The 14,262-nt window shown below is 41.6% G+C and overlaps 2 protein-coding genes across 3 annotated transcripts in view; both read right to left on the bottom strand.

Annotated features, from left to right (window-relative positions):
• LOC101753251 overlaps positions 1–8,453 on the bottom strand; it is a 9,176-nt gene extending 723 nt beyond the window's left edge. Inside the window, exons 1-15 of one of the 2 annotated variants that reach the window (XR_002677291.1) lie at positions 8,023–8,452; positions 6,797–7,395; positions 5,408–6,436; positions 5,229–5,300; positions 3,826–3,897; positions 3,685–3,719; positions 3,512–3,599; positions 3,294–3,422; positions 2,684–2,875; positions 2,507–2,586; positions 1,599–1,671; positions 1,429–1,530; positions 1,045–1,156; positions 521–605; positions 176–440 (exon numbers count right to left, since the gene is read on the bottom strand). Coding sequence is in view for 1 of the 2 variants with exons in the window: in XM_004965862.3 (XP_004965919.1) it covers positions 260–440; positions 521–605; positions 1,045–1,156; positions 1,429–1,530; positions 1,599–1,671; positions 2,507–2,586; positions 2,684–2,875; positions 3,294–3,422; positions 3,512–3,599; positions 3,685–3,719; positions 3,826–3,897; positions 5,229–5,300; positions 5,408–6,436; positions 6,797–7,395; positions 8,023–8,335 (3,162 nt within the window). In the remaining variant the exon portion in view is untranslated. Of the gene's footprint in view, positions 1–175; positions 441–520; positions 606–1,044; positions 1,157–1,428; positions 1,531–1,598; positions 1,672–2,506; positions 2,587–2,683; positions 2,876–3,293; positions 3,423–3,511; positions 3,600–3,684; positions 3,720–3,825; positions 3,898–5,228; positions 5,301–5,407; positions 6,437–6,796; positions 7,396–8,022 lie in introns of those variants that run through there. The other variant, XM_004965862.3, reaches the window with a different exon arrangement.
• Positions 8,454–8,690: 237 nt separating this feature from the next.
• LOC101752842 (110 kDa U5 small nuclear ribonucleoprotein component CLO) lies at positions 8,691–14,189 on the bottom strand. The gene is made up of 10 exons (XM_004965861.2): positions 13,348–14,189; positions 12,212–12,280; positions 10,935–12,128; positions 10,737–10,835; positions 10,457–10,615; positions 10,158–10,243; positions 9,870–10,068; positions 9,653–9,763; positions 9,356–9,562; positions 8,691–9,236 (listed from the first exon to the last, which is right to left on the bottom strand). The coding sequence occupies exons 1-10, from the start codon at positions 14,113–14,115 to the stop codon at positions 9,141–9,143; spliced, it is 2,988 nt and encodes a 995-aa protein (XP_004965918.1). The 5' UTR covers positions 14,116–14,189; the 3' UTR covers positions 8,691–9,140.
• Positions 14,190–14,262: the final 73 nt, after the last annotated feature.

Genomic DNA, 14,262 nt, shown 5'->3' with positions numbered 1-14,262 from the left:
ACGCATCCAACAGGGTAATGGTCACAAGAGTCTGAATACTGTCCAGGGACTTCAGACATCTGGAGGGTACATTACGATCTAGGGATGTCCCCATCCCACCTGTCCTCCAACCAAACGCGGGACGAAGTGGGATCGTCCCGTCCAGTCCCAATTCGTCCTCGCAACCAAACGCACCCTTACTTACGGAAAGCTGATGACGCTACTGTCTACACATCCGGATAATGTCTACTTTCCTACATGCTGTACTCCAGTGATCAGGTCAACCTGGCAAGGAATGAATCAGCCGAGATACCCTCCGGCACAGCCGTAGTATCACCGTGCGACCAGGTTGCAGGTTCCTTATAGAAGTCATGGTCTCGTCTATGCTTGCCTGTGCTAGTGTTGTCTGCCCTTCGCAAACCTTGATCGGCAGCTCAGATGGCTCAGAAGGGTAGACAGAGCTGTCCCAAATCAAACAAGGTTTAGCAATAAGTAGACAGCATAGCAATGTAGAAAGAAGGTTTAGTCATACTGGACGAACCGGTTCAAGTCTGTCATGTCGATGGTGAAAGCAAACTTCTTGCCGCTCTTGAAGCTCATGAAGCATGCACGGAGGCCAAGTTGACCTAACACATAAAACAGCGCAAACAATATAGTGGCTATTTAGTTCCTGGTTAGGATACATAGTGTACTGCAGCTACACAAAACTTGATCTACAATTGATGCCATATTTATGCTTCTTAGATAAACATCAGTGCACTTAATATAAAGCCAGCTTGGGTGTTGGAGCTCTCCTAAACTCACAATTTAAAGCACAGAACTATGTTTTACTAATATCGGTAATATGCCTTCTTCAATATTATCACTAAAACATGCTACATATTGCTATGAGTGATATACTAACAAACGAAAATTTATGCATTGCATCCCATTGTCACAGTTATGGATGTGAACCTAACATTCCATGAATGATATACTATGTTAACAAACAATTCAATATCACTGCTTTATGACAAAATCACACCAGTACTTGAAGATAAAAGGTAGAAGAGATAGAGAGCACACATGTCTGGGACTCCAACACAAAAGCAGCTGAAGTAAGATTTAGTAACTCCATTTTAGCTAACTTGATTTCTTCTAAAACATCAATAAGATTGCCCAGAAGCAAACTTGTTTCCTGCAAAAATAAATAGATAATGCATGTTAGTAAACAGGACCTTTATACGCCTTTGAACACAACAGCCATTTCAAAAAATTTAGTATAACTATGCTCAAACAGATACAGCTAATTACTGATGTGGCAAAACATGTGATAAAGGGGTGATGTCCGCATATGTTCACTTCATAGAAGGAAGGTGTAGGTAATGTCATTTGATAAGAATAAGCATTCTAAAAGTGAACAGCTAGAATTCCTGCACATAGAAATTCTAAATTCAAAGATAAACTCACCATCGTCATCTGCTGCAAGGATTGTAAATCATGAACTCTTTGGTTCTCCTCAGCTTTGAAAAGAAAATTGAATGCCATAGAGGCATCCAAATTTGGGAATATCTGACCAAGAGTAAAGTGTCATGAAATTGATTGCATACAGAAGAATGAAAACAGTTTGATCATCTCACCTGTCCTATTTTGGTTCCATTCAGTGAATTATTCACAAATATGCTCGACATATCACTCATGTTTAAGATGATCCTGTCAAAAGAATGGTAGGAAACAAAATAAGGCACTTCAAATGATGAAACAAAATATATTTATTTATTGCCATGCTACAATGATTTACAGAAGCTAAGACAATTGCAGCAGGCTTTACCAGCCAGGAGCGCAGTACCATAGTTTGACTTATAAATCAGGGGGAGAAAAAAGATAAAGAGACAGGAGAACAGGGACTTTATTTGGCTGCTAAAGAGTTTTGGCCCATAACAATCTTTTTTGCATATTATTGCATAGAGTATTCTTTCAAAAACAGTGGGCATAAATGGTTGCAACTTGTCAGGTCCAAGCAAGTTCACCAGAATCAAAGGGAATCACCTAGATTTATGTTGGAAAAGGTCCATTTTACTACTCCGAATAATCCACTTTATCCACTTGACCCCCTGAACAAAATTTCAGCTCAATTCTCCCCTAAACAATTATAACTGGTCCAATCTACCCATAAGATTATCTTTTTTCCTCTCCATGTATAAGTTGAGTTTAAGTTCAAGTTTTGTGGGACAATAGAGGACATGATATCCTTGATAGAAAAATACTTCAAGCATTTTTCATCATTATTTTCATGCAATTTTGGATCTCCAGGGTTAGGTTAGTATAAAATGCTCCAAAACTATGAATGTAACCATGAAAATCCTTTATTTTTTAAAACAAAAGGTATGATGTCCTCTATCATTTCACAAAATTAGAACCTAAAACATATGGAGAAACAAAAAAAAAATACAGATTTCTATCAGAAACTTGCAACTGAGTCTGAGACAGTTTAAACCAAGAACCAATGACGTAGCAATAACAATGCTAAAGTACGCAGAATGATTACCTTTGGAACAATAAATTGTGATAGTTGAGGATGAGATCACGCTTATTGTCCCTTTTAACTATGCCAGTCAGCTCGCAGAGCTGAATAAACAAAACAAAAAATTGTAAGCGGGGGGTGGGGGTGCTGCAGATAGAGAAGTATGCACAGTAGATTTAACACTAAGTCATAAACCAGTACCCCTGCTTGCTGGTGGATGAAGTGACACTGATTTCTCATCTTCAACTGCTCCTCAGCACGCCTCATAACACTTTCACAACTAACGTCACCTTCAATATTGCGAAAACATTCAAGGGAATTCCTTAAGTTCTCCACCTTCTGTTGAATATTGTTGAGTTCAAGCCGCTTCTCAGTCAAAATAGCAAGCTCTTCCTGGGTAAACACAAGAAGTATAAATCACTGGGACAAAGAGAATTTTGTATGAGCGTGAACAAGTTTCTGCATAAATTTCACAACCATGCAGATTTCTCTACTTTAGTTTACCAGATGCAAGAATAGGTGACAGTATAAGCAACGTAATATTACCCAGGATAAAGGATAAAGACGAATGAGAGCAATGGAAAAGGATGGTTGTAACAACATACATAATAGAAGCTATCGAAGCAGTAGTAACCACAAGAAGAATGACTACTCAAAGTCCAGACTTAATAGATCAACACCATGGCACCCAAAAGTCATTTACATGATTGGGGTGCAGATCCATTGCTTAGTTGTCTGCACTCTTATAGTTGGCTTAGATACAGGCTTGACAGCTAAAACTAACAAGGCAATTAAATCATTAAATCATTACCTGTCCATCACTGGCATTGATAGAAGTTGCTGCAGGAAGACAAGCATCCTTCATTTGTGCAGCACCCAATATCTTAGATTTCAGAATGCAGCACTCTTGAATTCCATCTTGATATAGCTGAGCCTTATTCTGAACCAAAATGGAAAAAAAGGAGTAAGTTAGCATCTGACTGCAACTTACAGGCCATAAGGTCTTTAAAAAAGATGAAGAAATCCTACTCGGAGTTTAGCTAGCTTCATATTATTTATTTGTAGCTTTGCCTTTGCATAGAAAAGCTTCTCATGGAGAGATCTTGCCTCCTCTAATCTGGGGAAGCACGTAGAGTTATAAACTAGATTATATCTCCAAGCAGCCAGCAACAAATGAAATGCATATGTTAATCAATAGGTACCTCTTTTGCTTAGCACTACAGCAATCTTTGATCCTCTGGGTACAAAGAACAAACATGTCACCTAGATAAGTGGAAAAAATAATCCCAATAGGCAATAGGAAACATGTTGCTAAAATTAAAAGATAAAAGATGAGAGCATACCACAGCAGTAGAAAGCCTTTTATATTTTCTAGCCATATGAACCTCATCCAGCTTATCGCTTAGCGCATCAAGCTTCATTCAAAAGAAAAACAGACAGATAACAACATTAAGTATGACAACTGAATGTCATAAAAATTTAAACGGAACACCTTTTTTTCTCGAAAACGCTGAAGAGCTGCATTTCATTTCATTAAGAAGAGTAATAGAACACCTTGACTGCTAATTAGCTTGTCCTAGATGTCATATATTTAAAAACATAGGGAGTATATGTGATATGCCATATGAAAAATTAATTTTCTGGACAGAAATTCACTGAACAAATCTAGAGAACTAAAGATTCTGAATATCAGTTGGAACCTCTATCAATTGTTTCAGATAGGCTCAAAACATCAGACTAGTCTCCACGACCACAAGTGTGAAAGATTGCCAGTTGGAACCTCTATCAATTGTTTCAGATAGGCCCAAAACATCAGACTAGTCTCCACGACCACAAGTGTGAAAGATTGCCAGTATGTTTTAGGGTCAGAAATATGGAGCTTCAGGATAGATGTGTTTGGAAATAAATCGAACAATTTTCCAAGGGATAGAATCATCTAATTAAAGAAGAAACCATGATGTATTATTCACAAGATAATGCCACTTCGTGTATTGCCTAAAAGATTCCCAGATATCAAGTTTATGATTCACGTCGTTTACTATTACAAGCGTTTTACATCCTCGAGACAAGAAAAAAGAAAAGAAAAAAGGCAAGAAAACATTGGTGAAGTAGACATCATGAAAACAATGGTGAAGTAGACATCATGAATCCTCCAAGACACTAAAAATTGGTACAAAGATATTATTCTTTATATAGCAACAATTATGTAGTCTAAATCATCGAAAACTATGTTTTTTGGAGCATATTTGTCAAAGCTACATAACTTTTTGGAGCATATTTATAGCCAAACCACACTTTTTAGCTAACATGGTTAGTTATATGACAATTCGCATTTCAGTCATATGGTGCGGTTAGTTTGTGAGCTGCACCTGTCTTACATGTCAGCCCAGGATGTCAGTTCACGTCCAAAGTAATGCTGTTGGTTAGAAAGCACAGTTCACAGTAATATGGACACATTTGTGTGGTTTTGGATACAAGTTAAGCACAAAACTATTTTTATGATAATTCTGGGCACAGTTGTAGTTCACTGAAATTTACTCTTTATTAAGTTCATCTAGAAAACAAGTTTACAATTCAGCTGACACAATACGATGCTAGCTAGAGGCAATACAGCAGGTCAATGTATTGCAAACCCTTCAATAGGACAACTGTTGAAATACATTTTTCAAAATCAGCCATGCAGAGTAAAAGATTTTTTCTAACAAAAAATTTATGTTACTTTACTACAGTGAGGGGGAAAGTATACCTGTTGTAAATTAAGCTTACTTATTGATGCCAACAAAACTTGCTCTGTTGCATCAGAGATGGTACGTAGTATCTGTACAAAAGAGAAAAGTCCTGATTTTTTAAAGAATCTAATCACTTCAACAATCAAAAACTTTGTGTAGTACTTAAAGTTTGGATATATAAACTTGTCACTTTTACCTTGTTCCAATCAACATTAACTAACTGCCCTTTATCATGAGCATCATTCTGTTTTCCTTCAATTCTAGGAGAAGATTGAGATACACAAGAAAGCTCTTTTCTTGATTTTCTAGGGCTTCTTGCTGCCTCAGCTATTTCCTCAGGACACTCTTGCACGGCATGACCATTTTCTTTAACAGTTTTCTTTCTTCCAGCACCATCTAAATCGAGGAGGGGATTGCATTCATGACTAGGTTGGCTATCCAAAGTAAGGACACGACATGAAGTCTCCTGAACCTTAGTGGCTTCATTTAGCACCTGTGTTGGAGTGCCTAGGATAAAAGACTCACTAGTTTTCTTCAGTTGTCGTCGTGGAACAGAATTAGAAGAAACAGATAAGTTGGAATCATGATCTTCAGGATTTCTGAACATGTCATTTTCTTGATGACTAAGTTCATTCTTTTCGACCAATGGTAACCGGGAAGCTGCAGGTGATTCTTGAAGCCTGGTCTTCAATGCATTCTTCAGGGTAGAAATTCTATTGCCATGTTCAGCAAACTCGCTAACCAAAGAATAAGCCTCCTGGTTTGCCACTTTACCATTGGATAGAGGAGTAGCACTGAAGAGTTTCTGCCTTTTCAAGCGTAGGGAGGATATAGAGCCTTGTGGAACTTGCAATTGCTGATCTACAGTTCTCGGAGTATGTAGAATGGTTTCTCTATCCATCACTTCATTTTGCTGGTGCAGCTGCTCAGCATCCATCAGCAAAATGGCAAGAGCTGCACTTGATAATTGGGAAGCATCAGTAACGTTATTTGTTCCAGGTGATTGATCCAACAGATTGGGTTCTGAGTCAACATTACACGTAGAGGAAGCACTTGCAGTGCAATTTGATCCAGATGGTTGATCTTTCAACAAGGATTGATCTAACAGATGGGATTGCATGTCAACGTTATTCACGAAGGATTTACATGCTGGAGAAAGCTTTGCAGGAGGTTCTACGGTATTATCAACACCAGGGTCAATAACCATGGGGTCATGGTTTCCGTTCTGCAAAATAGTTAAATTACAATACACAGATAAGCACCAAAGCAATGGATGCACATAAATCAAAATAACCAATGGTACTAAATCTATGGGAAACAAGAATAAGTAAAACACAGTCAGAGACATAAGCTGGCAAATTCAACAGTGAGTGAGACAACTGTGCTTGACTACAACTATGAAGGATATTAGTCTCTCCTATTCCAAATACGAGTTTCCCTAGTATCCATATGCCAGCCAAACTTTATGCTGGAACATCAATATATCAGAAAGTGTTTCGGTGCTCCAGTTACTTACAAGTTCTACTGTATAACTAAAAGGTATTAAAGAAGTTCAATACCAAATTTAAAGGATCAAATATCGAACCTGTGAATTCTCATGACCATCAGTTATCATTTCACTATCTTCTTGAATTTGATATGTGCTGTTTGAAACTGGATTACTCATGGAAATGTGCTCCGCGATAGTATTAACAGTGCCCAGCTCATCAGAAGATATAACATTGTCATTGCATAAGTTTTCTTCCCTATTTTCTTCCTCAGATGAAGGCAAGGTTAAAACAGAATCAGGAGTTACATCAGCAATGCCAGCTTTAGGAGACTCTGTTTGCTGGCCCACTTTTACCTTCTGTATCATACTGCTCAGTGTGGGTGATAGCTTGCCATAATTGTAACTTCTGGGGTTAACATTCAACAAACTCATGTCAGTCTGACCACTACTCAATGTTTTTCCAGGATCAGATACAGTCAGTTCCTTCAGGGGTCCCTTAGATTCAGTATTAGGTGTCATTAGACTGGCAGCTGAGTTGGCTGTACAGTCATCTGGTGGAGCAATATTGCGAAAATGCATAGAGAACGTCCTGGAATCCATAGTTATATCATGGTTATCATCCTCTGACATTCCAGAATCAGATGGTCTTCCTGTTTGAATAAAGCTTGTTGATACAGGTCCAAAGAAGTTATCATCTGTCCATAGGAATGGGCATAGTGAGATTACAAGAAGCTTTTCAACAAGTAATATGACATCTTGGTTAGCATAAAACTAAAAGAATGAAGGTTTGCACACCCACACTAGATGCATGGATACATAAAAGCAAGACACCCCATGTCATATAGTGATGTTTAACTTATAACTTCTAAATAGAGAAGCGAGTACCGGCATCTTCAATCCATTAACAATGCTTGGTTTTCGTGATCTTAATGAGCAAGCACTACAAGAATGTCTGCTGACCTAATATATTGTGCAATAAACACACTCATTTTTAGATCCCTATCTGCATCTATACTCGCAATTCAGCACTAAGCGCAGCAAATTTGCCAACATTAAGCAACAAGGTATGTCACATCTGACAGACTGACACTAAACATTTGAATCCGAAACTGAAAGATTAAGGAACCTCCAAGCAGCGAAGCTTAACATAATTGAATTGACAAATGCAGCAATCTGAGCATCAGAAGTTTCAAATAACGAACCTAATTGCCCATCAACTATGGAAGCCAACAATGTGGGGTACACGGTCATAAGTCGTAACAAAATCAAACGTGCCAGTTAACAGAGCTTTTCATTTCGAAACAAAGGAAGGAGGGTTTCACCATCAGCGGAGGCGATGGATCCGGCGGCGCTGCCGGGGGATGATGACTCCATGTCCGGCAGGAAGATGACCGGGAACTCCTCCGTGTCGTCCCCATCGCCCCGCTCCGCCGAGGACTTCCCAGGGGACGGGGACGCGGAGCCGGGCTCGCGCTCCTCGGGGGGCGTCTCGAAGTCCTCGTCGCGGTAGAACACGTGCACCGCGGTGGTGTCCGCGAAGCTCACGCGGCGGGAGCGCCTCCGCGCAAACTTGTCGTCCTCCGTCCCCGGCGACAAGATGATGCCGCTGCCACCCCCGCTTCCGCCGACGTCCATGGTGACGAGACTTGCGAATTGGGATTGAGAATGAGAGTTAGGGTTTGGCGTTCGAAATTTTTGGGGAAGATGGCGAGCGACGAGTGACGAGTGACGCGGAGTTTTGGAGGGAATTTTTTTTCGGTCTTTTTATCTAAAGGGGCCGTTGGATGACACGGTGGGCCGGTTGTCTTTAAGTGGGCTGAGAAGTCGGGGGCCGTCCGCTGATTTAAATGGGCTGATATCTGAAGATTTTTATTTCCTTCACCTTTTAGGAGCTTGGAGCCCATGATGCGTCGATGACAACCATGAACAATCTTTACGCCTTTACGCAGGGACACATCATACACGAGTTACATACCTTCAGCCAGAAAAATACAGATAAAATACAAGATAATACTTTCAGACGTTTCCCTTGTACATTTGTAAAAACGGAGCAGGAAAAGAAACGAGGCAAGCCAGTAAAAATCTCACTTCAGCTCTACATCCCCAAAAATGCCATTGCTACAGTGAAATCTCGCAGTGTCGCGCTAGTTAGATGATGTAGATGCTACAGAAATCGTACATACAATGATCGGTAGATGGTACCCAATCCTATAATGATAATTCCCTACATGATATCCTGGAATCAGAATCTGCAATCCAGGGGGCAACAGGCCCGGGCAAATGACAGCATATGGTGGTGCGATTGGAACTTCCGAAGAGAGTAGGGTGGTTCTAGCTTCCCATCTGCAACTAGTGTAAGTAACAAAAAGCCAAGGACCCATTTGCGTCTTCTCAAGAGTGACAACTTTGTCAAGCAAGCACATCCCATCATGCTCTGGAACTACATCTGAATATGGAGATCGGCAGCCTGTTGAGCCAGCTCGTGCATCATGGCCTCATCAAAGAATTTGCTGATGCTCACATCCTCACTCATCCCCTAGAAATATGATGGAGCATACAGTTAAATGCCACGCTTAGTCTAACGCTAATTAGGATCTTACTGTATGATAAAAGCTGAGTAAGTTGTAAGTTCATCAAGACAGCTATATCCCTTACCTTCCTTCGCCTGGTCTTTACCATAAACTCACGGGCAAGGTGCTGTATAGGTGCTGGTTCCAGAGGGCGAAGGACAATACTCTTATCTAAAGGATCACCAGGAACAATAGCCCAGTGATCGAATACAGACACACAAAATGCTTGCCCCTGTGTGTGGTATCTGAGATCTGTCTCAAATCCAAAAGACTCTATAACAGGTAAAAATGCCTGTAAACCAAGAAACATACCATCAGTAAGAATCACACAGGTTTTCCAGAGGGCACATAAATGTTGAATGGAGATCATTGTGTCCCTTACCTTGACAATGTATATAGGAGTTCCTGGCTTGGGTACATCAGCTGTTACATGACCACGTCGCCTGGATAGCACCGTGTAAATAGCAGAGACACAGTCAATTGGTGTTTGGATCTGCCATGAGCACACATAAGATCGTCAGACATGGCAGCAAACTAAAATATAGTCAAGCAGCAAAAGAGAAACCAAACAGGATCAAAATTTGTGCACAGTGACTAACCTCAACATAATACACAGGTTCCATAAGGCGAGGATTAGCCATAAGGAATGCAGAATAGACAACACGACGTGCTGTGGGAATTATCTGACCACCACCACGGTGCAATGGTTCTGGAGCAATGTTTGCATGTAAGATCTTGAATTTCACATTCCTAATTGGTTCATCACACAAAGGACCTTCTCTAGCACCCCACTGGAACCTATGTGGTTGGTAAATTAACTGGTTAATATAGATAGTGGATATGATTCAGATTGGACTCCGAGTTAACTGAAGAGTGCAGAGCCCTACCCTTGAACAATAGAATCTTTGATCGCATTGAGCAAGTTCTTGTCCACCTCAACTGAAAGTGTGTCATCCAGAAGAATGTTAGGACCCTGCATGCCAAGTAAGATGTATTAAGTACATGGAAATAGAACTACTGCAAATACAGTGTTAATCAAATCAATGTCAACTGCAAATGAGCGCTAAGATTGCTTGTGGGTCAGCAGGGTGATGGGTTCATGAAACTCCAGAAACAGGTGAAAAGAATCAAGAAATCAAAGGTTGGAAGATAGCACCAGATCAGTCAGCATTTTATGGCAACTTACCTGCTTGTCAGGTCCAAAAGCCCATATCGACCTTGCTGCAAGTACATCCCACTGGTAGCGCTGGCGAAAAAAGTCAGTGATTTCTTTCTGTCTTGAATCAAGGTTAACAAGGCCATTCTCAATATCTTCTGTCAAGCCCTTCTCTAGTGGTTCAGCAACCTGAATTTCATGCCACAAAGACAAAAGGTTCAATAACATCCCTTGTGCTTACATTGTCAAATAAGGATCCACACAGGAATGTTAAAAGCAAATACAAAGAATCCATTCAAGAAAAGCTTACCATGGTAATTTTGTTCCTCTTGTTAGGTGTTTCAGCAAAACATTTCATTGAAGAAGTATCAACAACTGTTTCACAAAATGTAACAACAGGATCTGCTACCTGAATGCCAACAAGGCAACAAATCAAATCAATTTGGTCCACCCAAAACAATTAATTTGGTTCACCCACAAAAAAAGGAAAAATGTGCATCATACATACCTTCACTTCAACCTCCGAATAAAGCTCTCTGAGGTCCTTCATTATAGAATCCAGATATAGCTCACCAGTCCCCAGTATAGTGTGCTCTCCAGACTCTTCTACCTTAGTAATAGCAAGAGGATAGCTCTTGCTGATTTTACGAAGACCTTCCACCATCTTAGGAAGCTCACTTGGGTTAAGAGGCTCAGCAGCTATTTTTACAACAGGCAAGGTGTTGAAACGCAGAGGTCTAAATATGTACACATCTTCATCAATGTTCATGGGACATATTGTAGCAGTTTTCATGATTGATGCATCTACGCCTTCAATAAGAACCCAAGAACCAGCAGGTGCTTTACTAATTGCAACACGGTACCGTGCCTGATAAACCCACAATTTGGTCACCTCTTTGACAGTCATATCCTCTTCATCATCTGGAGAATAGCCTTCTCCAAGGACCCTCACTGTCTGTCCTGTCTGTATTGTGCCACTATAAACTCGTCCAAATGCATCAAAGACGCTGCAATCAGATTTAGGATATAATTTTGTTACATTAACCATAAGGTGTCCATTGGGATCACATTTTTTCATAGCATCAACAATAGACGAATCCTGTGGGCCAGTGTATATGTGGTCTATCTTCCTTGCAGCAGCATCCTTCACAGAGGGGATATGTTTCACTAACATATCGGTAAAACCAGTTGCGGTGCCAAAAATTGAGCGGCAAGCTAACCTCAGCAAAGGCCTAACATTCAGCTTGTAAGCTGCATTGCTCAGCGTGACGCCCAATTCAGCAAGCTTTGATTCAACATTCCCCTTTTGCTCACCAACAACCAGACTATAAATTTTGTACAGAGGCTCTAGGATAAACTCAACAAATGATCTATTAGCTCCTTCCTTTGGCGGCTTCTTTTTGAAGGTTCTTGAGTCAGGGTGAAAATACACGTCTCCCCATAGGCGAGATGCAAATTTCTCATGGTCAAATTGAATCCCATGAATCTTTAAATAAAGATGGGCAAAAGATTGTAAGGTAAAAGACCAGCCAGCAGCACCACTTGCAAAACATACGTTTCCAGCGGCAGGATCCACCAACTGAGTGCCACCTACTGTAGTAGAACACGACGAGATAAGATCATTAATTGCCTCCAGAGTATGTCGCAATTTGAAATATGCATCATTGGGGGGCAGCTTTAGCTCTGTTATCAATCTGTCAACCTGTAATAGCACACAGTAAGCATAAACTTCAATTTCAACTTGCTACTGGAGCATAATAGAAAAACGGGGCAGCAAAAACTTACCTTGTTAATCACAACAACAATGGGAAGCCTTTCTTGGATTGCATGACGAATTGCCCTCTCAGTATTAACCTAATCACCAATAGAGAGATAAATAAATAACATAATACTTTACATTTCCATATAAGTAAGAAAAGAAAATATACTCTAGCATGTATATAAAATGACAGTACACAAAATTTCATTCTAAAATGCTCTTACGTCTTTTAATTTCTAAAACAACCCCTTGTAATCACATCTCATGTCCTCAGCATAAACATGAGCAGTACAAGCTACTTACGTTACCAAAGTCACAAAACTTGCAATTTGCTTTACAATAAAATCATTGATTTGTGTTATCTGGGTACTTCAGATTTTCAGTGAACATTATGGACATGTAGCTACTCTACTTCTGCCAATGGCCGAAAACGTTTAAAGACTCATTTGCAATAGGTTAACACCATGCTCCTAGGTTGATCATTACAAATAAAGAACATGACCTTCAACATAATCCAAGAGATGTGAACATGTAATATGCATACATGCTCAGTGCATCAGAATCCTCAGATACACTGTCATCCTACACCCAAACTAAACCCAACTTATCATATAGATCCCAATTTCACCTCTGCCTGAACTGAGTCCATATCAAATTATCAGTAGAGAACGCGTACATCTCACAGGTGAAGCTGTTTGTAAGCCTCATGAAGCATTACTACACTGTTACAAAGCACACAATACTCAGAGAAATTTGGCAAGCAAAGTATTAACATTACCAATCTGACTCAAAACCATAAACACAAACACTAAATTAGTATATTTGCCCGTAGCCAAGTCCCATATTTTAGTATTTTCAGCAGTGACACCCGGTTCTCATTTAGAATGCATGGGTGAGACATTTAGAATGATACACTTCACTCCCTTCCACTAGAAATGGAGGGTGGAGCACCTCAAATTGGACAGAGATACGGTTGGATGGTGAATGTAGTCTTGGCGAATTTTTGTTTCAAGGAATTAGGTTGACCAAATTGTATCCCATATACAGATTAAATGCATCTCCTCATGATCCTAACATTTTCTCTAAGTGTGACTAGCAATTTTCAGCATAATACATCACGATAGCAAAAACACAGCTACAAAGCAAAGGATCAGGACATTACCATTACTCCCTCAGCAGCATCAACAACAAGCACAGCCCCATCAGCAAGCCGCAGTGCCGCAGTCATCTCATCGGAGAAGTTGACATGCCCCGGAGTGTCCATGATATTGCACAGGTATGACTTGCCATTTCCCCCCTCGAGCACGAGAGACATGGGCACAGCCTTGATGGAGACCTGCCGCTCCTGCTCGTCCACCCTGGTATCGGTGAACCTCACGTGGCGCTCCCCCTCGGAGTCGAAGGTGTCCACTTCGTGCGTCTGCTCCACGAGCATGTCCATGAACACCGTCTTCCCGTGCTGGAGGTGTCCGACGAGGGCGACGTTGCGCACCAGCGCGGGGTTCCCCGCGAGCCCCAGGAGGAAGTCGGTGGACGCGTAGGTGGACGTGGCCGCGGCGCGGGTCCCGACCTCGAACTTCACGACGCGGGGCGGCGCGACGATGGGCTGCTCCAGCGGCTGCTCGTCCTCGTCCATGACGAGCGCCTCCACGCCCGGCCCGTACACCTCCTCGGCGGTGGGGTAGTACTTCTTGTCCTCGGCGAGCACCACGGCCTGCTGCGACGGGTCGCCGTCCTCGTCGTCGTCGACGTCCATGAGCGCGGCCGGGCGGGAGGGGGATCCCGAAGGGGAGCGCGCGGCGGGGGACGGCGAGCGGGACGCGGAGGGGGATGGGGATGCGCCGCCGGCGTCGGAGTCATCGTCGGCGTCGGAGTCGGCGAGCTCCGGGCCGATGTAGTTGCCGAACTCGTCGTAGAGGCTGTCGTCCATCGCGGCGGCGGCTAGGGTTTTGCTCGACGGCGGAGCGGGGCGAGAGGTTTGGGATTTGGGAGGGAAGTGCGGAGAGAACAGCAGGCTTTGAGAAAGTGAAATCACGAGTTATCGCGATATTTCGTGGGAATTTGATATTTTTTCCAT

The sequence above is a fragment of the Setaria italica genome, chromosome IV (assembly GCF_000263155.2).
Source record: "Setaria italica strain Yugu1 chromosome IV, Setaria_italica_v2.0, whole genome shotgun sequence".
Taxonomy (NCBI): Eukaryota; Viridiplantae; Streptophyta; class Magnoliopsida; order Poales; family Poaceae; genus Setaria; species Setaria italica.
The sequence above is the reverse complement of the archived record's forward strand: the minus strand, read 5'-3'. Positions and strand labels throughout refer to the sequence as shown.

What these genes read in the sequence shown, in the direction of transcription:
- LOC101752842 (XM_004965861.2), bottom strand. Translation starts at nt 14,115, where the DNA reads ATGGACGACAGCCTCTACGACGAGTTCGGCAACTACATCGGCCCGGAG. An exon ending in AAAGATTCTATTGTTCAAGG is followed by an intron (nt 10,069 to 10,157) that starts GTAGGGCTCTGC and finishes CCAACCACATAG; the next exon opens with GTTCCAGTGGGGTGCTAGAG. An exon ending in TAAAGACCAGGCGAAGGAAG is followed by an intron (nt 9,237 to 9,355) that starts GTAAGGGATATA and finishes TCATATTTCTAG; the next exon opens with GGGATGAGTGAGGATGTGAG.